The sequence below is a fragment of the Oncorhynchus clarkii genome, chromosome 7 (assembly GCF_045791955.1).
Source record: "Oncorhynchus clarkii lewisi isolate Uvic-CL-2024 chromosome 7, UVic_Ocla_1.0, whole genome shotgun sequence".
Lineage (NCBI taxonomy): Eukaryota > Metazoa > Chordata > Actinopteri > Salmoniformes > Salmonidae > Oncorhynchus > Oncorhynchus clarkii.
Window position 1 is genome coordinate 34423055 of NC_092153.1, and position 27720 is coordinate 34450774.

General features: G+C 41.7%; 1 protein-coding gene across 1 annotated transcript in view; it reads right to left on the bottom strand.

Annotated features, from left to right (window-relative positions):
- Positions 1–352: 352 nt before the first annotated feature.
- Positions 353–27720, bottom strand: part of LOC139413221 (kinesin heavy chain-like) — a 114940-nt gene continuing 87572 nt past the window's right edge. Inside the window, exons 22-30 of the mRNA XM_071160347.1 lie at positions 25390–25450; positions 24897–24968; positions 19937–20041; positions 8521–8737; positions 6492–6726; positions 6058–6341; positions 5824–5851; positions 4780–4883; positions 353–4226 (exon numbers count right to left, since the gene is read on the bottom strand). Coding sequence (XP_071016448.1) covers positions 4796–4883; positions 5824–5851; positions 6058–6341; positions 6492–6726; positions 8521–8737; positions 19937–20041; positions 24897–24968; positions 25390–25450 — 1090 coding nt within the window. The 3' untranslated portion in view covers positions 353–4226; positions 4780–4795. The remainder of the gene's footprint in view (positions 4227–4779; positions 4884–5823; positions 5852–6057; positions 6342–6491; positions 6727–8520; positions 8738–19936; positions 20042–24896; positions 24969–25389; positions 25451–27720) is intronic.

Consider the following 27720-nt stretch of genomic DNA (forward strand, 5'->3'; position numbering starts at 1 on the left):
GTTGAATTCGATTTTCATAACAGCAAGCTACTGTTGGAGGACTGTAATGTCAGCTAAACTAGCAAGTCTGTTTGTTGTGTTATCAAGGCAACTACTGTAGCTATCTAGTAAACATGGATGTACTCCTCCATAGTCTTCTTTGACTGCACATGGGCCCAGTGGCGGCCGGTCCATTTTGGAGTTATTGTTAAAAAAATGTAAACAAAATAAATTATATAATTCATGGATTGTTTTAAATGTCCATAAAGTGTGTTCAATGTGTACATTTTACTGTTTCAAAAACAAGCTGTTCAGTTATCTACTAGGTAACTCTCAGCAAGCAGCAGCTGTGTTCAGCCGCCCAGCGCTTGGATTGCATTGCCAGTTTTTCTAATGGGGGAGACTGCATCAATGAGATTGCAGGATTTCATCACACGAATTTCACAACAAAAAGTAAATGGACTATCTTGGGGCACTGGAATGGGTGCTCAGGCCTTCGGCATCTGCTCTTTCAGGTACTAAACAGATGGCACTAAAGAGAAAATTTCAATGAACTTAAATAATCATGACAGTCATTGGGAGCCTGGGAGAAATTTTTAATTTAACCTTTATTTAACTAGGCAAGTCAGTTAAGAACAAACTCTTATTTACAATGATAGCCTACCAGGGAACAGTGGGTTAACTGCCTTGTTCAGGGGCAAAATGACAGATTTTTACCTTGTCAGCTCGGGGAATCAATCCAGCAACCTTTTGGTTACTGGCCCACCACTCTAACAACTAGGCTACCTGCCCCCTCAATAAGCCAGACTTTCATCCATCAAAGGACAGAGGGATACACTAGATATAACCTTCTCGCGTATCTGTTAGGATTAATAAAACATGGCTCTGTGCCTAATTCGCAACATTGCTTTTCGTTTCCCCTGCTATTAATCATATGCTAGCTAGTGGGCAAGCTATGTACTGGTAGCTTGCTAATTTCATGTCTACTGAAGTTAACCTGTGAGGTCATGCTTGTGACATGCTAGCTATCCCCATTTAGATAATTCATTTTCACTTGTTGTATCTGTGCTTGTGTCACCAATGCACTCGTGAGCTGGCTGCTCGTGAGCTGGCTGCTCATTCTAATCTAAATAGTTGGCAATCAAAACAGTGGTGATTCTGTTTTTACATGCAAAACTGAAATAGGTGTATTTATGCTGTTGTTGAAATGCACCGATCACTTTATATACACTGAGTATATAAAACATTAAGAACACCTCTTTCCATGACAGACTGACCAGGTGAATCCAGGTAAAAGCTACGATCCCTTAATGATGTCACTTGTTAAATCCACTTCAATCAGTGTAGATGAAGAGGAGACAGGCTAAAGAAGGATTTTTTGGTCTTGAGACAAATGAGACATGGTTTGTGTATGTGTGCCATTCAGAGTGTGAATGGGCAAGACAAAAGATTGAAGTGCCTTTGAAAGGGGTATGGTAGTAGTTGCCAGGCTCACCAGCTTGTGTCAAGAACTGCAACGCTGCTGGGTTTTTCACATTCAACAGTTTCCCGTGTGTATCAAGAATTGTCCAGCCAATTTGGCACAACTGTGGGATGCATTGGCATAAACAAGGGCCATCATCCCTGTGGAATGCTTTCAACACCTTGTAGAGTTCATGCCCCGATGAATTGTGACTGTTCTGAAGAATCAGTGTATCTTTCCAAAAAAGAAACAACCAGTAATTTGAATGCTGCTTTGTGTACCAGCCCTGTCTACAACCAAAATGTATTCTGATTGATCAGTTAGCATTAAATAAACAATGAATGAATAAATAGTATATATTAACATAAGAACAACCATGTGCAACTCAAGAGTAAACATATACAGTAAATAACATCACATTCAATAATAACAATAAAAAATGAAATAATGAACAGTATAAAAATAGTTGCTACACAATTACTAAATCTGTTATTTTTTACCGAGTTATATTTTCCATTCTGTGTTGGTGAATGTAATTGAAGACCACTGGACACATCACAGCGGAACAAACATGTTGAGATGAAGGTACATCAGAAATCTAGAAAACCCTATAGAACCTTAGAACTCTATGGAACATATAGAACACTAGAGAATCCTATAGAACCCTATGGAACCCCATGGAACCTACAGAACATCCAACCCAGGTAGATAAAGTAGTATGTTACAGCTCCAAAGTATCCCTGTCTTTCTTTCTTCATAGAATATATATACTGTACAGTATATAGCTCCCTTCTTTCAGTCTTGTATTGATGCATTGAGAAGCACAACTTTTTTTTCTTTTTAAATCCTGTCATTTTTTTCACCAGACTTTTTATTCTTTACTTTTAGTAGTTTGCATCATAGCAGATAACCTATTTGATGAAAACCTTAAGAGTTACTGCATTAGTAAGCATACATTAAAGCATGCATTACTCTGAAAGCAAGCCTTGAAGGGCTTGGTTGGAGCGTCAGCATAGGATAGACATGCTTGCGTCTGACTGTAGTTGCTGTTATTCTATAGACAGGATAATATACACACATACAAGTACAACAATGAACCTGCTGGAGGAAGTTTGTGTATGACCTATGATCTAACTCATCCACACTCATCAGCTATTTACTCTTGAGTATAATGCTGCTGTAAGCTCTATTTCTTATGGCATTTAAAAAACACTGCCACTAGCACAGCAATCTTGATCTGCCCTCTACCTACAGTACTGTTCAGAAGTCTCCAACCACACTCGGCCTGACCAGTGCCATATTTACAAAATAAGTAAATATATGGCTCTGGGCCTGACTACTCAACCGGCCATAAGGAAGAGAATAAGTCATCTGTTGTCTTAATGGTATTGTGGAAGTTAAAGAAACAGCTGTCTGCTATGTTAACCTGCTCAGTTAGCAAACAGTATCATTATTACTATGACATCAGTCAGCTGTGTAAAACACTTGTCCAATACAAAATCAACCTTAATGGGGTGCATATATACATCGATATTGTATATACTTCTATATACATGAATAGAATAGAGTGAAAAATGGTAATGTATGAATATGTTCACTTTTAAATTAAGATGTAGCCGTGCTCTGCGTGTGTGTATTACTTCGATCAATCTCCAATTGCAAGGTGGTTGTTAGTTTCGGTTGTTGTCTATTGTCACGCCCTGACCTTAGAGATCCTTTTTATGTCTCTATTTTGGTTGGGTCAGGGCGGGAGTTGGGGTGGGCATTCTATGTTTTGTGTTCTATTTTTTTCTATATCTGTGTGTTTGGCCGGGTGTGGTTCTCAATCAGAGGCAGGTGTCTATTGTTGTCTCTGATTGAGAACCATACTTAGGTAGCCTTTTCCCACCTGTGTTTTGTGGGTAGTTGTTTTCTGTTGAGTGTGTGTATCACCTGTCAGAACTGTTTCGGTTATTCCTTTTGTTATTTTGAATTTAGTGTTCAGTTTCGAATAAATAATTTGAACGCGTGCACCTTGGTCCTCACCTTCTTCCTATGAATGCCGTTACATCTATTTTCCAACCGATTCTCTTTGTGTTGAATAGAGGTATTTGGCTTATATACTCTTATTTTTGATATAGGTACAGAAAAGGCCAAAAGAGCCTAAAAGGATCATGTCTCGTCATTTACCCTCACAATGTACTGTACCTCCAAGACGGAGCAGGATGAGCGCGCCCTATTGCCACACAGAACACTGCACCATCACGCTCCAATCCTCATTGGCTAGTACAGCTTCAATTCATTCCAACAGGGTCAGAGGAATAGTAAGGGCTTAGAGGAAGAGGAAGCTGCCAATTCTAGGTTGTGTGTCGAATAGCACCCTACTCCCTTTATAGCCCACTACCTTTGACCAGAGCCCGACGGGAATAGGGTGCCATTTGGGACCTAAGCCTAGTGGTTCAGTTACAGAGTTTTCTATGCTGCCATTGTTCCTTTGTATACACAATCCATACAGTAGGCCTACTATACATACCCCCATACCCACATAGTACAGTACGTTATATTCATATCACCTACAAAGTATTGGACAAATGGTTCAAGAGAGTGGACAGGCGGATAGCAAGCAGGAGAGGCAGAGGGGAAAAGGTGGAGAAAAGGAGAGGGTGGAGGGCTACAGAGAGTTCTACAGAGGGAGGAAGAGAGTTGGTGTTACTGGGAAAGAGGGGAGGAGGATAGAGGGGTGATCAGAGGGCCGTTGATCCGCAGCATGCGAATTTACGAGGTAAGTCTTGGCAGAACCGGACACCTGGAGAGGGAGAGAGAAGGAGAAGAATAAACAAGGCAGTGAGTCAAATAAGCACTGCAGGCTTAGATTACGCCTGATAATATAGTCTTTATTGTGAGTGGGAAGAACTGTGGAGTTGAATTTCACTAGACTCAGCTGGAGTCTAATGCTGAAAGAACTCCTAGTTTGCATCCCAAATGGCACCATATTCCTTATATAGTGCACTACTTTTCCATTTAGGACGCACCCATCGTCCAACTCCTTATTTCCACCCAGCCAATTAGAAGGCAAGATGAAGCCATACTAATAACAATAATTCTTACATCTACCCAATATGGGGTATATTAGGGGCTCTCTGGCCATTTGGAAATCAACATAAGCACGTCCAGTCCAGTGCACTCCATCTTCTTCTCCCTTTCTATCTCCCTCTCCCGGAGAGAAACAGAGAGAGAGGTAGAAAGAGAGAGGGAGAAAGAGAGAGGGCAGAAATACACAAGGCAATGAATCTGCCATCTTAGATTGTCTGTTATGACATACTCATTCAATATTTCATATTCTCCCTCCCCCTCCTTACCTATCGAGCTGGGTCACTAGCTGGCAGTCTGTTCTGGCTGGATGACGTGGTGCAGTTTGGCTGGGTTCTCCTGGCTGTGGTTGTCGCAGTGCTGCACATCATTCCTGGAAACAGCAACAGCAGAGTGGACACTCAGAGACATGCTATACAACACCAGGCAGGGCAAGCGGGAGGCACTCAGGAAGGTAGGCCACAGCAGCAGAAGGAAACCAGCAGCAGCACAGCATAGCAGTGAGGCACAAATTACAAAATTACATATTGGTTTTCGTACCCTGTAAACAGTCTATGGACGAGTTATGACAGCAATCCAAACTTTGGTTTAGTTTCCCTGGCACTGTTTCCACATGCTAAGATTTTAGCGTTCACTGCACAAATCCCATTCAAGTCATGGGACAGATATGAGCATTTTTTGCGCATCATGGTCAAATCATCTGTAAGTGACTATGCTGAGCTTCACAATATATTTTTGATACTTTTGAATGATTTGGACATGTGCAAAAAATGCTATATACATTTTGGGATTAAGTGGGTTAAAATCTTATGAAAAGTAAGAGGATGTTTTATTTTTTTATTTAACTAGGCAAGTCGGCAACAAATTCCTATTCACAATGACGACCTACCCCAGCCAAACCCGGATGATGCTGGGCCAATTGTGTGCCGCCCTACGGGACTCCCAATCACAGCCAGATGTGATAGAGCCTAGATTCAAACCAGTGACTCTTGTGACAACTCTTGTACTGAGATGCAGTGCCTTAGATCGCTGTGCCAACCGGGAGCACAGAGGGACATTTCAAAATTCTGACGTTTGCATTTATTGATTTGTCAATGTGGTCTTTATTCAAATGCACTTCATGTAATATAACAGGCTTTTCAATATTTGTGCACAATCTTTACTTAAAATATCAAAGGGACACACAAGGCACTAATTTTGTGGAACGACCCTGTTATCAAGCATGCCACATAGTAGTGTGGTGTAGTACAAGCCTGCAGGGGGATTCAATACATAACGGCAGCCAGGTCTGTGACAGTGGTGGGTAGTCTTACCTGTTGTCATTAATATCTGTAGTATTCCCTGTGGATAGATGAAGCAGGTGTCAGGGTGAGGATGCAGTCAGACCAGTGTATAGTGAACAGCGAGGAGTGCAGACCATAGAATATAGAATATAGAATATTCTAATATTCTATATATAGAATATAATTATATCTACTGTATTTCTATGGAGCAGACCAAGTGAGGAGTGAGTTGAAGTGGGGAACATTGAATGCTGTTAACCTTACCGTTGACACTGTCAACATCCACCATTTCTGTAGAGTTGACTGTAGGGTCCTTCAATGTAGAGCATTTTTCTGTAGTGTCCTTCTCTGTAGGGTGCTTCACTGGGGAGTTATCCATTGCGGCACTATTCACTGTAGTGTTATCCACTGTAGGGTGCTTCACTGGAGAATGATCTACTGTGGCGGCATTGTCCACTGTTGGGTTATCCACTGTAGTCTTCTGCACTGTAGTGTCCTTTACTGTGCCGTTGTCCACTGTGGTGGTGTTGGGTGGCTCAGCTGGCAGCCTACAGGACAGACAGAGACCCATCAGTCACCTAGTCATGAATGTACAGTATTTCAATCAATCAATAATGTAAAATTACACTTCAGTGTCATGTTTGCACTTTTGTATAAAGCTCATACACAGCGAGCTCCATTCCTATGTTTGTACTCACGTCTTGGTCTGATGGAGGCTGGTCTCATTGGAGTGGTGATTGTTGGTCTGGGTGGGGTTGGAGTTAGATGCTGTAGCTGGGGGAGCGGCAGGGTGGCTGGTGTGATGGCTAGCTGTCTGGCTGGGGATCTGGAACATGGCGTTACTAAAATGGATGGAGTGTTGCTGTTCAGTAATGCGAACCCACGGGTTGGTGGGGGAGCAGAGTGGGAACTGGCCCGGACGGACGGGCTTGGCTGGGAAGAGAAAACAAAGCAATGTTGGTATCAAAAATTGTCATCATCGTAGTCATCATCATGGCACATGGTTAATAAATAGATATGCAACACGACGGCGGATTAAAAACTTTGAATTTTTCAATTTAAATGATTATACTAAATTATTGAAACCAATAGAATTTTATATAAAATCAGCAAAAAAAGAAGCGTCCTCTCTGAGTTAATTTTCAGCAAATGTAACATGTGTAAATATTTGTATGAACATAACAAGATTCAACAACTGAGAAATAAACTGAACAAGTTCCACAGACATGTGACTAACAGAAATTGAATAATGTGTCCCTGAACAAAAGGGGGGGGGTCAAAATCAAAAGTAACAATCAGTATCTGGTATGGCCACCAGCTGCATTAAGTATTGTAGAGCATCTCCTCCTCATGGACTGCACCAGATTTTCCAGTTCTTGCTGAGAGATGTTACCAAGGCACCTGCAAGTTCCAGGACATTTCTGGTGGGAATGGTCCTAGCCCACACCCTCCGATCCAACATGTCCCAAACATGCTCAATGGGATTGAGATCCGGGCTCTTCGCTGGCCATGGGAAAACACTGACATTCCTGTCTTGCTGGAAATCACGTACAGAACGAGCAGTATGGCTGGTGGCATTGTCATGCCTGAGGGTAATGTCACGATGAGTCTGCAGGAACTCCACATGAGGGAGGAGGATGTCTTCCCTGTAATGCACAGCGTTGAGATTGCCTGCAATGACAACAAGCTCAGTCCGATGATGCTGTGACACACCGCCCCAGACCATGACGGACCCTCCAACTCCAAATCGATCCCGCTCCAGAGTACAGGGCTCGGTGATACGCTCATTCCTTCCACGATAAACGCGAATCCGACTATCACCCCCGGTGAGACAAAACCGCGACTCGTCAGTGAAGAGCACTTTTTGCCAGTCCTGTCTGGTCCAGCGACGGTGCGTGTGTGCCCATAGGAAACATTGTTTCCGGTGATGTCTGGTGAGGACCTGCCTTACAACAGGCCTACAAGCCCTCAGTCCAGCCTCTCTCAGCCGATTGTGGACAGTCTGAGCACTAATGGAGGGATTGTGCATTCCTGATATAACTCGGGCAGTTGTTGTTGTCATCCTGTACCTGTCCCGCAGGTGATGTTCGGATGTACCGATCCTGTGCAGGTGTTGTTACACGTGGTCTGCCACTGTGAGGACGATCAGCTATCTGTCCTGTCTCCCTGTAGCGCTCTCTTAGGCATCTCACAGTATGGATATTGCAATTTATTACCCTGGCCACATCTGCAGTCCTCATGCGTCCTTGCAGCATGCCTAAGGCACGTTCATGCCGATGAGCAGGGACCCTGGGCATGAATGCATGAACTCTTTTGGTGTTTTTCAGAGTCAGTAGAAAGGCCTCTTTAGTGTCCTAAGTTTTGATAACTGCTTCCCTAATTGCCTACCGTCTGTACGGAAAACAGTGTTTAAATCCATTTCAATGAAGATCTGTGAAGTTATTTGGATTTTTACGAATTATCTTTGAAAGACAGCGTCCTGAAAAAGGGCCTTTTCTTTTTTTGCTGAGTTTAGTATGTATAATCTGGAAGTAGAAGCATAAGTTCATTAGTTTGCTCCAATTAGTTAGTAAAAAAAATGTAAACATCATTATTACTATCATTGTGTGTGTGTTAGCTATCTGAGCTGCGTGTGTTTGGGTGTGTGAGAGACCTGTGTGTTACCTACCTGAGTGGTGTTCATGCATTTATGTTTATGCCTGTGTGTGTGTGTGCGTGTATCATTACCTATCTGGGCAGCATGTTGCCTACGGAGGGGGTTCTTGGCCCTCATAACGTCTTTGATACTCTCCACTTCCTGTTGATAGCGTCTACGGTCCTTCATGGCCCCCTCCTTAGCCTCTTTCAGTGCACCTTCCAACGCCCGCACTCTCTCAGCTGTAGACCGAAGACGCTTCTCCAGCTTAGGAAGCTCACAACGCAGGTCTGCATTATCACGTACCAACTGGAGAGAAAAAAAAAGAGAGAGATGGGGAGGCAATAGTCATGAGAGTGATAAAAATAGCCTGAGGTCAACAACGTATCTAATATTCGCTATTGGAATAGACACTATATATACAAAAGTATGTGGATACCCCTTCAAATTAGTGAATTTGGCTATTTCAGCCTCATCTGTTGCTGACAGGTGTATAAGGTCTGGCACACTGCCAAGCAACCTCATAGACAATCATTGGCACTAGAATGACCTTACTGAAGAGCTTAGTGACTCAATGTGGCACCATAAACGATGTCACATTTTCAACAAGTCAGTTCTTCAAATTTCTTTCCTGCTAGAGCTGCCTCGGTCAACTGTATGTGCTGTTATTGTGAAGTGGAAAAGTCTAGGAGCAACAACGATAGCTGCGAAGTGGTAGGCAACAGAAGCTCATAGAACGGGACCGTTGAGTGCCTTAGCACGTAGCATGTAAAAATCTTCTGTCCTCGGTTGCAACACTCACCACTGAGTTCCAAACTGCGTCTGGAAGCAACGTAAGCACAAATGTTCGTCGGGAGCTATATGAAATGGGTTTCCATGGCCGAGCAGCCGCACACAAACCTAAGATCACCATGCACAATGACAAGCGTCGGCTGGAGTGGATTCTGCCGGCATTGGATTCTGTAGCACTGGAGATGCGTTCTCTGGAGTGATAAATCAAACTTTACCATCTGGCAGTCCGACGGACAAATCTGAGTTTGGCAGATGACAGGAGAACACTACCTGCCACAATGCAAAGTGCCAACTGTAAGTTTGATGGAGGAGGAATAATGGTCTGGGGCTGTTGTTCATGGTTTAGGCTCCTTAGTTCCAGAGAAGGGAAATCTTAACGCTACCTCAGACAATGACATTCTACACCATTATCCTCTTACTTCTACCCCCACCTTTTTTGAAAATTCTGTTAAAAATCGCGCAACTTTTCAGCGTCCTGCTACTCATGCCAGGAATATAGTATATGCATATGATTAGTATGTGTGGATAGAAAACACTCTGAAGTTTATAAAACTGGTTAAATCACGGCTGTGACTATAACAGAGCGTGTGTTTCATTGAAAAACGCAAGAAAAACTGCTCTCTGAAAGCAAAAAATAATTTCCATAAGTCACTTCCACCAGTTGTTAAAGGAGAACAGAATTTAATGGGAATTTGCCTGCACCGTCTACAAATTCCGCACGATGGCGCCATTGTACTAATTTTCAATCGAATTAATTGTTGGAAAATCCATCTGTCTGACCCCAAGTTCTCCAGTCTTCACCCGGATGCAGTTTAGCGAGAGATCAGATTGCATTGTTGTTGAAGTGAGGACCTATTGAAGAGACATCGCCCTGTAATCGTTTTGATAGATTATAAACGTTTACTAATACCTAAAGTTGGATTACAAAAGGATTTCGAAGTGTTTTGTGAAAGTTTATCGTCGACTTTAATTTTAAAAAATTACGCAGCGTTTAAAAACGATGAATTTTTCTGAATGACACTACTTCTATACAAAGCTATTTTGGGTATATATGGACCGATTTAAACGAAAAAAAGACCCAATAGTGATGTTTATGGGGCATATAGGAGTGCCAAGAAAAAAGCTCGTCTAAGGTAATGAATGTTTTATATTTTATTTCTGCGTTTTGGGTAGCGCCGGCTATCGCAAAATCTGTTGTTTACGTGTCGAGCTGGCATTTTGGGGGGTGCATGCTATCAGATAATAGCTTCTGATGCTTTCGCCGAAAAGCATTTTAAAAATCTGACTTGCTGGCTAGGTTCACAACGAGTGTAGCTTTAATTCAATACCCTGCTTGTGAATTTTGATCAAGGTTTGAGTTTTAACGAGTACATTTAGCATTTAGCGTAGCGCATTTGCATTTCCAGGTGCCTACTTGGGACATATGCGTCTCAAGTAGATTCAAGAAGTAATTAAATAAGTGCTTCTAACTTTGAGGCAACAGTTTGGAGAAGTTCCTTCACTGTTTCAGCATGACAATGCCCCAGTGCACAAAGCAAGGTCCATACAGAAATGGTTTGTCGAGATCTGTGTGGAAGAACTTGACTGGCCTGCACAGAGCCCTGACCTCAACCCCATCGAACACCTTTGGGATGAATTGGAATACTGACTGTGAGCCAGATCTAATGGCCCAACAATTAGACTGTACACTAACGTTACTGCATGATTGTAGCCGGTTTACTAACGCGTTAGTTCTATTAGCCATGCTGACTATGCTGTTACTGTAGCTAATATGGTGACAATGATGTAGGCTTTTTGTAGAGGTTTGGCTTGGAAAGTATTTTTTGCCTGGTCACATACAGCCGATGTGTTGTACATTGAAGTCCGAAGGGAAGAGAAGGAATACAACGTGGCTGTTATGAGAGTGAACTCTGTTTACACGTGATCGGGGTGTATTCATTCCGCCGATTCTGTTGAAAAACTTTTCCTAAAACAGAAGAGAACGGAATTTGTCTCTCGATCTGTGTGCACCTACATTGTAAACTTTCATTCATAGGCTAGGTTGAAGCAACCTTATGATGGGTAACGTAAACTCACCCCATTCCGTACAAATGTGCGCAACCGCAACATTCAAACGAGGCTACAAAGAACTAATGGGACTGTGTTGACATCAAAATCGGGGGTGTGAACTAAGTTTCTATTTAAGCGTTGATCGACATGGTAATGGCTCTATAGTATTGGAGAAAAGTTTAAAAAACTGACCCTCCATTACATTGTGACGTGTCATGCCATAACGTACAGCACGCATAAAGCAACTATTTCTGTCTTACAATCTCATCCTTTAAAAACAAAAAATGGAAAGTGACGGGGGTAAGGGGGGGATAACCTAGTCATTTTTTGCGTCATCATTGCATGCGATCATCATTCTCAAAGCCGCTGTTAACTCTTGGAACTACCCATCCCAGATCCGGGAGAATTGTCATCAACTACACTAATTAGCATAGCGCAACGGTCAAAAAATATTACTAGAAAATATTCATATTCATTAAATCACAAGTGAAATATAGCAAAACACAGCTTAGCCTTTTGTTAATCACCCTGTCATCTCAGATTTTGAAATTATGCTTTACAGCCAAAGCAAGACAAGCGTTTGTGTAAGTTCATCGATAGCATTATGTCCAGCTAGCAGCAGGAAGCTTGGTCACGAAAATCAGAAAAGCAATCAAATGAACCGTTTACCTTAGATGATCTTCAGATGTTTTCACTGACGAGACTCTCAGTTAGACAGCAAATGTTCCTTTTGTTCCATAAAGATTATTTTTATACCCAAAATACCTCCTTTTGTTGGTCACATTATGTTCAGAAATCCACCGGAAATAGCGGTCACGACAACGGCGAAAAAAAATCCAAATTATGTCCTAATATCGACAGAAACATGGCAAACGTTTTTATAATCATCCTCAAGGTGTTTTTCAAATATCTATTCGATAATATATCAACCAGGACAATTGGCTTTTCAGTAGGAGCGAGAGGAAAAATTACTACCTCTCTCTTTTACGCAAGAATCACTCTGAGAGCCCTCAGCTGGCCACTGACGCAATGTAGTCGTTTACGCTCATTCTTCAAAATAAAGGCCTGAAACTACGTCTAAAGGCTGTAGACACATTAGGGAAGCCACAGAAAAGGTAATCTGGTTGATATCCCCTTCAATGGGCAATAGGGATGCATAGAAAGACAAGGGTTTCAAAATAAGAGTCACTTCCTGATTGGATTTTTCTCAGGATTTCGCCTGCAATTTCAGTTCTGTTATACTCACAAACAATATTTTTTACAGTTTTGGAAACTTTAGAGTGTTTTCTATCCTAATTATATGCATATTCTTGCATCTGGTCCTGAGAAATAGGCAGTTTACTTTGGGAACGTTATTTTTCCAAAATAAAAAATAGTGCCCCCTAGTTTCAAGAGTTCAACTTCTAAGATCACTTTAGCACTGCCCTAAAAACCAGATTCAACTGCGACAGAAACCTTCAAATAGGTATGTAATGACATGTTATATAAACTCTTTATAGTGTTTTATTCACATTTTAGAGGCGATAAGGTGATAAGGTGAAGTTGGACAGATCGAGTGAAAAAAAGCAATTTTCCCACACAACATCTCTCCTTCTCACTATCACGCATTATTTTCGTTTCCCCACCCGCCATTTTTAAAAAGACCCGACGGGGCTCATTGTCTTCTTGAATTATGCAGAAATGGGCAGCGTTTAGGTCATGTAATTGATTCTGTTTGAAAGGGGAGAAATTGTGCTTTACAATGGTATTGACATTACAGTTGATCTGGAAGTATTATGTTTTTGGGGCGCTAAAATAAGGGCAATTGTACCGACCAATATGCTGTTATAGAAATAAGTCCATGCTCATAAAAAAAAATGGTCCTCCCTCATCTTAAATGACACTGAATGCCACTGAATTCATCAATCCAGGGAATGCGTTTCCACTGCTCCCGAGTACAATAGTGGCGAGTTTCACACCACTCCAGCCAACGCTTAGCATAGAGCGTGATTTTAGGCTTGTGTGTGGCTGCTTGGCCATAGAAACCCATTTCATGAACCTCTCGATGAACAGTTCTTCCAGAGGCAGTTTTGAACTCGGTAATGAGTGCAAACAAGATAATGAGTGCAACTTGTAACCAAGGACAGACGGTGGCCCATTCTGTGAGCTTGTGTGGCCTACCACTTCGCGGCTGAGCGAATTAAAGGTGGCATCCTATGACGGTGCCATGTTGAAAGTCACTGAGCTCTTCAGTAAGGCCATTCTACTGCCAATGTTTGTCTATAGAGATCGCATGGCTGTGTGGTGATTTTATACACCTGTCAGCAATAGATGTGGCTGAAATACTGTGTTAACAACCCTCCAGGCGAGCTTCAATGCCATACAACTCTCCTTCCGTGGCCTCCAATTGCTCTTAAATACAAGTAAAACTAAATGCATGCTCTTCAACTGATCGCTGCCTGCACCTGCCCGCCTGTCCAACATCACTACTCTGACTTAGAATATGTGGACAACTACAAATACCTAGGTGTCTGGTTAGGCTGTAAACTCTCCTTCCAGACTCAAACATTAAACATCTCCAATACAAAGTTAAATCTAGAATTGGCTTCCTATTTCACAACAAAGTATCCTTCACTCATGCTGCCAAAGTGACCATCCTACCGATCCTCGAATTCGGCGATGTCATTTACAAAATAGTCTCTAATAACCTACTCAATAAATTGGATGCAGTCTATCACAGTGCCATCCGTTTTGTCACCAAAGCCCCATATTCTACCCACCACTGCGACCTGTACGCTCTCGTTGGCTGGCCCTCGCTTCATACTCGTCGCCAAACCCACTGACTCCAGGTCAAAGACCCTGCTAGGTAAAATCCCCCCTTATCTCAGCTCGCTGGTCACCATAGCAGCCCCCACCTGTAGCACGCGCTCCAGCAGGTATATCTCTCTGGTCACCCCCAAAACCAATTCTTCCTTTGGCCACCTCCCCTATCAGTTCTCTTCTGCCACTGACTGTAACGAACTCCAAAACCTCTGAAACTGGAAACACTTATCTCCCTCACTAGCTTTAAGCACCAGCTGTCAGAGCAGCTCACAGATTACTGCACCTGTACATAGCCCATCTATAATTTAGCCCAAACAACTACCTCTTTCCCTACTGTATTTATTTATTTATTTTGCTCCTTTGCACCCCATTATTTGTATCTCTACTTTGCACATTCTTCCACTGCAAATCAACCATTCCAGTGTTTTACTTGCTCTATTGTATATACTTCGACACCATAGCCTTTTTTGCCATTACCTCCCTTATCTCACCTCACTTGCTCACATTGTATATAGACTCTTTTTTCTACTGTATTATTGACTGTATGTTTGTTTTACTCCATGTGTAACTCTGTGTCGTTGTATGTGTCGAACTGCTTTGCTTTATCTTGGCCAGGTCGCAATTGTAAATGAGAACTTGTTCTCAACTTGCCTACCTGGTTAAATAAAGGTGAAATAAAAAAATCTAAAAATCTCAAAAATAATTTGAAATGAGTGTCCACATACATATAGTGTATTATGTTTCATATGGATAGGCTCGAAATACAATTGCATATGATCATAAAATCAAATTTCAATTGTCACATGCTTTGTAAACAACAGATGTAAACTAACATTGAAATGCTTATATACAGGCCCTTCCCAACAATGTAGAATACAGAAAACAAACAAAAATAATAACAGAAAACACACAGAACGAATACACAATGAGCAATGATAACTTGGCTATATACACACCGGTACCAGTACCAAGACTTAGTGCTCTGGTATCGTTTGCTGTGCAGTAGCAGAGAGAAGTCTATGATTTGGGTGAATACAGTCTTGACAATTTTTAGGGCCTTCCTCTGAAACCACCTTGCATAGAGGTCCTGGATGGCAGGAAGTTCGACCCCAGTGGTGCACTGGGCCGTATGCACTACCCTTTGTAGGACCTTGTGATCAGATACCAGATTCTTCACTGGGATTCTGGAGACGGTTGTAGACACAACAGGACCATAGCTGCAGCCACTTCTTCCAGTTCAGCTTGAATTAGTGGTTTATTGAAAATATAGAAAAATACATTTTGAAATGTTTGAGAAACTGCTCTGTCAGTGGATTATAAAATGAAGTGTTGACATTCATTAATTGGAGAGGGGTTAAATTTCCACAGCCCCATCCCTGAGCTGTATACCTAACTACATTTTGTGGACTGTGATGCGCATTGTCAAAAGTCACACTGGTGTCATCTTCCCTTTCCACAAAGCTTTGAAAATTAGCTATGCGAGTGTATAGCCTAATGCAGATTTAATGCGGCCTACTGTTTAAGCAATTGAGATTCAGTAGATGCTGTTGATAAATTGTTTACAGAACTAAAACTACTGTAACTTAGAAAGTTGATGTTTTTTAAGAAAGATACAAGGTTTTTCTATATAAGAGTGAAGTCGTGATGACAGGATTAATCAGGAAATGTTTTAAATATTCTCTGCATTCTTTTGTCCTCTTCTTGATGTCACTTCTTCCTGTTTCTCCAATTATGGTATTTGTCTCTTTTAGTGTCTTTCCCCGATGCTTTTTGAATATTTTGCACTTGTTTTCATGTTACGATGGTTGTATGGAGGAGACCAAAGCGCAGCATGGTGTGAATGCATACTTAAATGAATGACGAAAACACGAAGTACACTAAACAAAACAAACTAAACTAATAAGACGACCGTGACCGCTATAGAACCACTGTGCTAACATGCAACATAACATAGACAATAACCCACAAAATACCAAAAGAAGATGGCTGCCTAAATATGGTTCCCAATCAGAGACAACGATAAACACCTGCCTCTAATTGAGAACCAATCTAGGCAACCACAGACATATATAAACACCTAGATGGTAAACAACCCCATAAACCTACAAAACCCCTAGACAGTACAAAAAACACATACATCACCCATGTCACACCCTGACCTAACCAAAACAATAAAGAAAACAAAGAATACTTAGGTCAGGGCGTGACTTTCTATGACAATCAATATAAAAATGATTGCGATTAAGAGATGTAAATGCATTTTTATATGATTGAATTATTTCTACCAAATCAAAATCTAACTTGTGAAGATCAAAGGTTGTAAAAGTAGGACAGGCCTTTGTAGAATAATTAGCACCTGTTTTGATGTTTCTATGACAATCATTGCAAACGTTATTACGAACAAGAGATTTAAATGCATTTTTATATGATTTGACTATTTATATCAAATCAACACTTTACTTTTTATGCAAATCAAAGGTTGTAAAAGTAAGACAGGCCTTTTTAGAATAATTAGAACTTGTTTTTGTGTTTCAATGCAAAAGTTATTGAGAACAAGAGATTTCACGGAGAATGTATGTTGATGTCTGATATGAAACCTACTTTACCTCAGTCCACAGCCAGCACAGGCTGGAGCGAATTTAGCTACAGTAGCTTTGCCAGAGGTAACGTTAGCTAGGATTAACAATGCATGAATGCAACAACTTTCTATAAATGCATTAACTCGATTGTGTTTCGGAATTAACTTAGCTATATGTCACGTTGTCGATGTAATTTATTGACAGTAGGCTATCCATTGTAGCGTACAGACGATTTGTTTGATAAAGTTCAAACAAAATGCAAGTCTATTGTTCTTGGATCTACGCGGTAAAATGCTGGTAAAATAAGCTGATAGATTGTCTGAAAATAGACTGTTTGTGCATTGTTACCTCTGGAATTGTGAAATTTATAGTTAACAAGTGTCTATTTAATGTTGATAAGTTTAAATCTGTGCCAATATGTATAGGATAGTTATTATGATAAATATGTAAAATGCATGAGCAGCCAACTAAGGGACTAAAGGAAACTAAGGGGATTGTGAGGGAAAGTTAGGTAGAGAGGAGGAGCAGGACAGCCTTTTTTTACACACATGTTTTATGGAGCCATTAAAAGTTATTGTACTCAATATCTTTTTACTGGTAAGTATTTTTTAAAGATATGACAACTTTGTCTGATGAACATGTTTGTGTCCACAGGACTGTGTCCACAGGAGGCACAGTGGTTTCAATCCCCAGCTCCCAATCCCCCAACACAACCCGACACGGTACACTCAGCAAGGGCTCAACACAACCATCCAACTGCTATTTTCATGTAGTATTTACGATTTATCTTCATTGTCCCTCATGCTTTGTGTAATGTATCTCTATCTAATCCTCTCTTCCCATTGTTTCTGTGCAGTCTTCAGATATCAGGCAGAGGCTATGCAGATAGCGACTGAATGAGCTGCAAAAAACACTCAAACTGGACCCGATCTGAACTGAAAAGAAGAGCGACCCAGGGATGTGTGTGCTTTGGGGACGTTTAACAGAATGTAACTGGCAGAATGGGCGTTGTATGTGGAGGATGAGGGCTGCAGTAGGTATCTCAGATAGGGGGGAGTGAGGCCTAAGAGGGTTTTATAAATAAACATCAGTGGGTCTTGCGACAGGTATACAGAGATGACAAGTTTACAGAGGAATATAGAGTGCAGTGATGTGTCCTATAAGGAGCATTGGTGGCAAATCTGATGGCCGAATGGTAAAGAACATCTAGCCACTTGAGAGCACCCTTACCTGCCGATCTATAAATTAAGTCTCCGTAATCTAGCATGGGTAGGATGGTCATCTGAATCAAGGTTAGTTTGGCAGCTGTGGTGAAAGAGGAGTGATTACGATAGAGGAAGCCAAGTCTAGATTTTACCTTTGATATGTCCAATCCAATAGTTTCAGAAAAGTAGTCACTTCTTGAGATCTGTATTAAAATATTTAGTTTAAGTAGTTGCGTTCTCAGATCTGAATTCAAATAGTTTAAAAAAGTAGTAACTTTCTGAGATCTGCATTCAAATGGTTTTAAAGTTTTAATTTTGTGTTGTCCTCCAGGAAAAATGTTTATTTCCACAAAGCATAGTTAACTATAGTTATCCCAGGTCTGGTGTGTGTGCCAGTCAGCAGGTAAATCTACCAAATGAAAGTGTGTGTGTATATGCGAAAGCATGTTCCTGTGTGTGTGCACGCACTGTGTGTGTGTCCATTCGACCCAGTCTGTAGAGCCACCTCTATGTATTACAGCAGCAGCAGTTTAAGTAACATTACATTTCCTGCTGCTGTGTTTTTAGAGGGACTTTTATCTGGTTCTGCAGTACAGGGTGATTGATGTAGCTGGCTCTACAGTACCCAGAGGAGAGCAATGGCACAGTCGGGACAAAAATAATTTGTTTTGTCCCTTTTGTCCCTCTTCTACTTATTCTGCTCTCTTTGAATTCCCCTCATTCTCTCACTGGTGCTCGAACACTAAGTCATAGGTGCACTTTTAGAAAAAAAGGTGCTAAGTAGAACCATTCAGGGTTCTTCGGGTTTGTCCCCCTTGGGGAACCCTTTTTGTTGCTGGGTAGGACCCTTTGCAGAGGGGTTCTATCTATAAACCTCTATGTAGGGTTCTTCAAAGAACCCCCTGTATATGGTTCTACCTAGAACCCTCTATGAAGAACCATTTTATAATCTAAAACATTCTTCCTGAAATTGTCTATGAAGGGTTCTACCGAGAACGCTTTTATCTTTGGAGGGTTCTTCATAGAACGGGTAGAACCCACCAACCTTATTAGCCTTTCAAATTAAATTATTTATGACAATACATATGTATATCATAAGGCCTTTCTTTGAGGGCGTAGTTATACCCTAACACAGTGGTGTTAGGAATCTCCAGGATTACAGGCCACATCAGGCTTGCAAGTCACATTATGCTGGCTTGCAAAGTGATGTGTAATTCCTATTGGAATCCAGCTAGAGTTAGGATAGCCGACAAGTGGAATTGTTAATCACACGCAACCTGCATTCAGCCAGGGTAGGGAAGATTTAATACTGAGACTACCTCAATCATCTAAACTTGAACAACCAACAGGTGCAATAAATCCAATTACTAACAGATTGGATTAGTTTAGAAAACTGTATGTTATTTATGTTTGTGTAGCATAAAATGTATCAACCAATCAATGTACATGCAAAAACACATATTACAGTAAAACAAACAATTCTGAAAATTTCCTGGCAAATTATAATGCTGGGAATTATTAGGCCCAAGAACCCTTCCTGCCTTCCAAAGAATCCTTCTTGCCTTTCAAATGACTATTTTTTCCAAAAACAATTCTTAGTATGTTACAGGTTCTAGGTAGAACCCTTTGACTTACAAAGAACCCTTGTCTTCCAAAAAGGGTTATTCTGATCAGAACAGTTATTGGTAGAACCCTATCCCTCCTCAAATAATCGGTTTGGAACACTTTTTTCTAAGAGTGTGTGTATGGAATAGAAATGGGCTTTGAAGTTTTTATGCAGGCTAAAACTAGGGCCAGGGCCTGTATTCAGAAAGAGTCTGAAAGGAGGTCCCTGCTGTTCTTATATAATCTAATTCATTATGAACCTTACAGACAAACCAGGGGGCCAATGTATCTTTGCATATCAGAGTAAGACTGCTGATCTAGGATCAGGTCCACCTGTCCATATTATCTTATTCATTATAATCATATTTTTATTATAATGTTATTCAATTAATCACTATTTCAGCACTCCTACTCTGAGACTTTGTCAAGAGTCCAGGCCGCTCTGTTCCACACACTCAACACATTCATCCACCTACCTGTTTGTGAACTTTTGTAAGCTGGTCCAGGTTGTTCTCAAGAAAGGAAATCTTCTGCTTCTGGTGGCTACATCCCCCGCTATCATCTGGCTCCATCTCTGAATGCTGCTGGGGGGGGAGAGAGAGAATGTGGTTAAGATCACACTAGATATCATTAACTATTAAATCATTTAGATGAATGGTCACCAACCGGTCAATGGATCCTAGGCATTCCTAGTCGGTCACCAAACATTATGTAAAAAACCCAACGATGTAGTCAACCTTGCATTCCAATTTCTTTTATTAATTTTGAGCTGTTGGCGGGAAGGCAAAGTGTTCCCATTTTTAACCATTTCATGTGTCTGAAGATAGAGCTCTGTCTACCGGGCAGGTCCAGAGAGCAAACCAAGTGCCCCAATAGGCCTACCGCTGGCCAATCCGATAGCTCACATCAATATGTCTGCAAAGTCGAGCCATAGACTGTAAAAAGAAGTGACAAACGCACAGTTTAAATTGATACAGTGAGATTTCAAAACGTTTAAAACCATGAGTAGAGAGAGACTCAACGTATACAGCAAAGAGCTGCTGTTTTTATGAGTAAGTTCATGTTTAAGTTGTTATTCAGCACTGTCTTGGTTCAACACTTTTATAAGCCATAAAATGTGCTTTCTCGCTATTTCCACAAGTTCTGAAGCTGCAATAAATGAGTATAGCAAAGTGTTTCCGGTAAGCTTGCGTTGCTACTATTAGCGGCTTGTGTCTTTTTTAATATCGAGGAATATTTCACTTTCTCTGGTCATAGGAGTAACAACATGAATTGGGGCATGAGGCAGAAATAATGCAGTGCGACTTGAGTTTCGCTATCAGATGGGAGACTACCCTTTTTCTTAACGGAGGGAGAGTGGAGGGACAGTGAGGTGAGTAGAGTGTGAGGCAGCCTCACACTGCTCCCTCCATCTGCCTCATTGCCTGCATCCGTAATGGGTCAGCGGTCAAACGCACTCCACTCATCACTGTCAAACGCTCCCTGAAACACTTCAGCGAGCAGGCCTTTCTAATCGACCTGGACAGGGTATCCTGGAAGGATATTGATCTCATCCCGTCAGTAGAGGATGCCTGGTTATTTTTTTTAAATGCCTCCCTAACCATCTTAAATAAGCATGCCCCATTCAAGAAATTTAGAACCAGGAACAGATATAGCCCTTGGTTCTCCCCAGACCTGACAACCCTTAACCAACACAAAAACATCCTATGGCGTTCTGCATTAGCATCGAACAGCCCCCGTGATATAAAGCTTTTCAGGGAAGCTAGAAACCATTATACTCAGGCAGTTAGAAAAGCCAAGGCTAGCTTTTTCAAGCAGAAATTTGCTTCCTGCAACACTAACTCAAAAAAGTTCTGGGACACTGTAAAGTCCATGGAGAATAAGAACACCTCCTCCCAGCTGCCCACTGCACTGAAGATAGGAAACACTGTCACCACTGATAAATCCACTATAATTGAGAATTTCAATAAGCATTTTTCTACAGCTGGCCATGCTTTCCACCTGGCTACCCCTACCCAGGTCAACAGCACTGCACCCCCCACAGCAACTCGCCCAAGCCTTCCCCATTTCTCCTTCTCCCAAATCCAGTCAGCTGATGTTCTGAAAGAGCTGCAAAATCTGGACCCCTACAAATCAGCCGGGCTAGACAATCTGGACCCTTTCTTTCTAAAATTATCTGCCAAAATTGTTGCCACCCCTATTACTAGCCTGTTCAACCTCTCTTTCGTGTCGTCTGAGATTCCCAAAGATTGGAATGCAGCCGTGGTCATCCCCCTCTTCAAAGGGGGGGAACACTCTTGACCCAAACTGCTACAGACCTATATCTATCCTACCCTGCCTTTCTAAGGTCTTCGAAAGCCAAGTGAACAAACAGATTACCGACCATTTCGAATCTCACCATACCCTCTCTGCTATGCAATCTGGATTCAGAGCTGGTCATGGGTGCACCTCAGCCACGCTCAAGGTCCTAAGAGATATCTTAACCGCCATCGATAAGAAACATTATTGTGCAGCCGTATTCATTTATCTGGCCAAGGCTTTCGACTCTGTCAATCACCACATCATTATCGGCAGACTCGACAGCCTTGGTTTCTCAAATGATTGCCTCGCCTGGTTCCCTAAGTACTTCTCTGATAGAGTTCAGTGTGTCAAATCGGAGGGTCTGTTGTCCGGACCTCTGGCAGTCTCTATGGGGGTGCCACAGGGTTCAATCCTTGGACCGACTCTCTTCTCTGTATACATCAATGATGCCGCTCTTGCTGCTGGTGAGTCTCTGATCCACCTCTACGCAGACAACACCATTCTGTATACTTCTGGCCGTTCTTTGGACACTGTGTTAACAACCCTCGAGGCAAGCTTCAATGCCATACAACTATCTTTCCGTGGCCTCCAATTGCGCTTAAATACAAGTAAGTAAGCAAGTAACTAAAGTAAGCAAGTAACTAAAAGCATTCTCTTCAACCGATCCCTGCCTGCACCTGCCCGCCTGTCTAACATCACTACTCTGGACGGCTCTGACTTAGAATACGTGGACAACTACAAATACCTAGATGTCTGGTTAGACTATAAACTCTCCTTCCAGACCCACATCAAACATCTCCAATCCAAAGTTAAATCTAGAATTGGCTTCCTATTTCGCAACAAAGCATCCTTCACTCATGCTGCCAAACATACCCTTGTAAAACTGACCATTCTACCAATTCTCGACTTCGGCGATGTCATTTACAAAATAGCCTCCAATACCCTACTCAACAAATTGGATGCAGTCTATCACAGTGCCACCCGTTTTTTTTCACCAAAGCCCCATATACTACCCACCATCGCTTCATACTCGTCGCCAAACCCACTGGCTCCATGTCATCTACAAGACCCTGCTAGGTAAAGTCCCCCCTTATCTCAGCTCGCTGGTCACCATAGCATCTCCCACCTGTAGCACACGCTCTAGCAGGTATATCTCTCTAGTCACCCCCAAAACCAATTATTTCTTTGGCCACCTCTCCTTCCAGTTCTCTGCTGCCAATGACTGGAACGAACTACAAAAATCTCTGAAACTGGAAACACTTATCTCCCTCACTAGCTTTAAGCATGAGCTGTCAGAGCAGCTCACATATTACTGCACCTGTACATAGCCCACCTATAATTTAGCCCAAACAACTACCTCTTTCCCTACTGTATTTATTTTATTGTATTTATTTATTTATTTATTTTGCTCCTTTGTACCCCATTATTTTTATCTCTACTTAGCACATTCTTCCACTGCAAATCTACCATTCCAGTGTTTTACTTGCTATATTGTATTTACTTTGCCACCATGGCCCTTTTTTGCCATTACCTCCCTTATCTCACCTCATTTGCTCACATCGCATATAGACTTGTTTCTACTGTATTATTGACTGTATGTTTGTTTTACTCCATGTGTAACTCTGTGTCGTTGTATGTGTCGAACTGCTTTGCTTTATCTTGTCCAGGTCGCAATTGTAAATGAGAACTTGTTCTCAACTTGCCTACCTGGTTAAATAAAGGTTAAATAAAAAATAAATACAAAATCCTCTCAGACTAACCATCAGATGCAGGCCATCAGTCCAGTAACAAAAACAAAAGCTACCATCAGTCCAGTAATTAAAATAAATATATGAATATGGTCATATAGCTATGCCTCACAAGTACATTGAACAAAAATCTAAACGCAACATGTAAAGTGTTGGTCTCATGTTTCATGGGCTGAAATAAAAGATCCCAGGAAATGTCCAGATGCACAAAAAGCTTTTTTCTCTAAAATGTCCTGCACAAATTTGTTTACATCCCTGTTAGCGAGCATTTCTCCTTTTCCAAGATAATCCATCCACCTGACAGGTGTGGCATATCAAGAAGCTGATTAAACAGCATGATCATTACACAGGTGCACTTGGTGCTGGAGACACTAAAAGACCACTCTAAAATGTGCAGCTTTGTCACAGAACACAATGCCACAGATATCTAAAGATTCGAGGTGGCATGCAATTGGCATGCTTACTGCAGTAACGTCTACCAGAGCTGTTATCAGAGAATTTAATGCTAATTTCTCTACCATAAGTCGTCTCCGACATCGTTTTAGAGTATTTGGCAGTGCGTCCAACCGGCCGCACAACCGCAGACCGTGTGTGTGGCGTCGTGTGGGCGAGTGGTTTGCTGATGTCAACGTTGTGAACAGAGTGCCCCATGGTGGCAGTGGGGTTATGGTATTGGCAGGCATAAACTACGGACAATGAACACAATTGCATTTTATCGATGGCAATTTGAATGCACAGAGATACCGTGATGAGCTCCTGAGGCCCATTGTTGTGCCATTCATCCGCCGCCATCACCTCGTGTTTCAGCATAATAATGCACCGCCCCATGTCGCAAGGGTCTGTAAACAATTCCTGGAAGCTGAAGATGTTCCAGTTTCCGCCAATATCCAGCAACTTTGCAAAGACATTGAAGAGGAGTGCATACGCACTGTGACAAACATATGCTTATCTGTATTTCCAGTTATGTGAAATCCATTGATTACGGCCTAATGAATTAATGTCAATTGACATATTTTCTTATATGAACGGTAACTCAATAAAATCTTTGAAATTGTTGCATGTTGCACTTACAGAATATTTTTGTTCAGTGTAATACAACAAATTATACAGTGTGATCATACACCTAAAAAAAATGATATAATAAAGAAAATGGTCTGTGAAGAACAACATTGACAGGGCAATTCAAGTTTAGCCAATATACAGAGATAATGGATTGGGCCTACTGCACAAACCTCATTGCTACAGAACTGTTTTTAACTGGTTAATATTGCATAACATAAGCTGACGTTTTGTAAGTCATGTTTAAAAAAAAAGCTGAGCGGTAGATCTCTGCTTGGAGTCTTCCTCTCCCTCCTTTACTCCCTCGCTTCGTCCTTTACTCACTTACCCTTTTGACTCGAGTTGTAAGGTCTTGAACAAAAAGCTTCCGCAGGTTGTGCAGGGTCTGGAGTTCACGGGCCTGTGGAATAAAGAGAGAGAAAAAGACAGGAAGAGAGAGAGAGAGAGGGGGGGGGAGAGAGAGAGAGAGGGAGAGAGAGAGAAATAGAGAGAGAGAAATAGAGAGAAAATGAAAGTGGGAAAGAAGAAGGGATAGAGGCATGGAGGGTTGGAGAGAGAGAAATAGAGAGAAAAGGAAAGTGGGAAAGAAGAAGGGATAGAGGCACGGAGGGTTGGAGAGAGAGAGAGAGAGAGAGAGAGGGAGGTGAGAGGAGATATGGCGAGAGAAAAACAAGAGGTTTGCACAAAGAGTGAGAAAAGAGAGAAAGAGGAAGAAAGAGGAGGTGCATTAGTGAATCGTGATCAAATTCTCCTACAGTGGATTAAATTGAATGTCAGAGAGAGAGCGAAAGTGAGAGGGAGTGAGGGAGAAAGATACTCACCACAGTCTCTTCCAGTCCTTTAAGGTCCTGCTTTGACTGCTCGTGGCGCTCATGAAGAAATCTGGCAAAATGTGGAAGGAGCAAATAAATACAGGTGAAGTCAGAAGTTTACATACACCTTAGCCAAATACATTTCATCTCAGTTTTTCACAATTCCTGACATTTAATCCCAGAAAAAAATCCCTGTTTTAGGTTGTGAAATGTCAGAATAATAGCAGTGAGAATGATTTATTTCAGCTTTTATTTCTTTCATCACATTCCCAGTGGGTCAGAAGTTTAGGTACTCTCAATTGGTATTTGGTAGCATTGGCTTTAAATTGTTTAACTTGGGTCAAATGTTTCGGGTAGCCTTCCAAAAGCTTCCCACAATAAGTTGGGTGAATTTTGGCCCATTCCTCCTGACAGAGCTGGTGTAACTTAGTCAGGTTTGCAGGCCTTCTTGCTCGCAAACACTTTTTCAGTTCTGCCCACAAATCTTCTATGGGATTGAGGTCAGGGCTTTGTGATGGCCACTCCAATACCTTGACTTTGTTGTCCTTAAGCCATTTTCACACAACTTTGGAAGTATGCTTGGGGTTATTGTCCATTTGGAAGACCCATTTGCGACCAAGCTTTAACTTGTCTGATGTCTTGTGATGTCGCTGCAATATATTCACATAATTTTCCTACCTCATCATGATGCCATTAATTTTGTGAAGTGCACCAGTCCCTCCTGCAGGAAAGCACCCCCACAATATGATGCTGCCACCCCCGTGCTTCATGGTTGGGATGGTGTTCTTCGGCTTGCAAGCCTCCCCCTTTTTCCTCCATACATAATGATGATCATTATGGCCAAATAGTTATATTTTTGTTTCATCAGACCAGAGGACATGTCTCAATAAGTATAATATTTTTCCCTATGTGCAGTTGCAAACCGTAGTCTGTATTTTTTATGGTATTTTGGAGCAGTGGTTTCTTCCTTACTGAGCGGCCTTTCAGATTATGTCAATATAGGACTTGTTTTACTGTGGATATAGATACTTTGTACCTGTTTCCTCCAGCATCTTCACAAGGTCCTTTGCTGTTGTTCTGGTATTGATTTGCACCTTTCGCATCAAAGTACGTTCATCTCTAGGAGACAGAACGCATCTCTTTCCTGAGTGGTATGACGGCTGCGTGGTCCCATGGTGTTTATACTTGCGTACTATTGTTTAAACAGATGAACGTGGTACCTTCAGGCATTTGGAAATTGCTCCCAAGGATGAACCAGACTTGTGGAGGTCTACAATATTTTTTCTGAGGTCTTGGCTGATTTCTTTTGACTGCCCCATGATGTCAAGCAAAGATGCACTGAGTTTGAAGGTAGGCCTTGAAATACATCCACAGGTACACCTCCAATTGACTCAAATGATATTCATTAGCCTATCAGAAGCTTCTAAAGCCATGAAATCATTTTCTGGAATTTTCCAAGCTGTTTAAAGGCACAGTCAACTTAGTGTATGTACATTTCTGACCCACTGGAATTGTGATACAGTGAATTATAAGTGAAATAATCTGTCTGTAAACAATTGTCGGAAAATGTAAAACTCTGAAAAACTTGTCCCAGAACATATCCCAGAGCATGTTTTGTTTTGTTTGTTTGTTTATTTGCTTGCTTGCGTGAGTGCATGCATGCGTGCGTGCGACTCAGAGCATGTTCAGTCAGCTAAATGTTAAGGGTTCTTGGTGGTCTCATAATGGTAAATAAACAAACAGCTGGTCTCAATTCGCTCCCTACCCCCCTGGCCATAACCTTTCAATGTTTACTGAGCTGTAAGGTGGAAGGAATGTGTTGGGAGCTCTGCAAATATCGAAGGGTTAAGGGTATTTCCCTTGAGAGGTGCAGAGTGAACCAACCGGCTGCGCCAGGCGCCAACCGGTGCGCCCCATGGTGCTTTAGCGTCAGCGACGCTGCGTTCAAAGTTCAAGTAAATTGCACTCTGTGCTGCGGCCGGCTTGCCTATTTCAAGTGAAAGGCCTTTTAGGGCTAAGACTGTGGGGTACACTCTTAGAAAAAGGGTTATTCGTGGAGTTATAGGGTTCTATCAACAACGGTTTTCATCTGAAGAACCCTTTTTGGAATATGAGGGTTCTTTGTAAGACAAACTGTTCTACCCTGAACCTTTTTCATCCTAAGAACCGTGAACCAACAGTGTATTGTCTGGCACACAGAAAATTGGCCATTTTTACCTAGTGTTGATTCAGGAGGTGAATTAACTCTGTGAAAAGTTAAATGAACACTCAGTGGTGTAATCCCAAGTGTTGATGTTAACAACCAGAGTTAGGTGTGATTGGTTATAGCTGCTGTCAGCC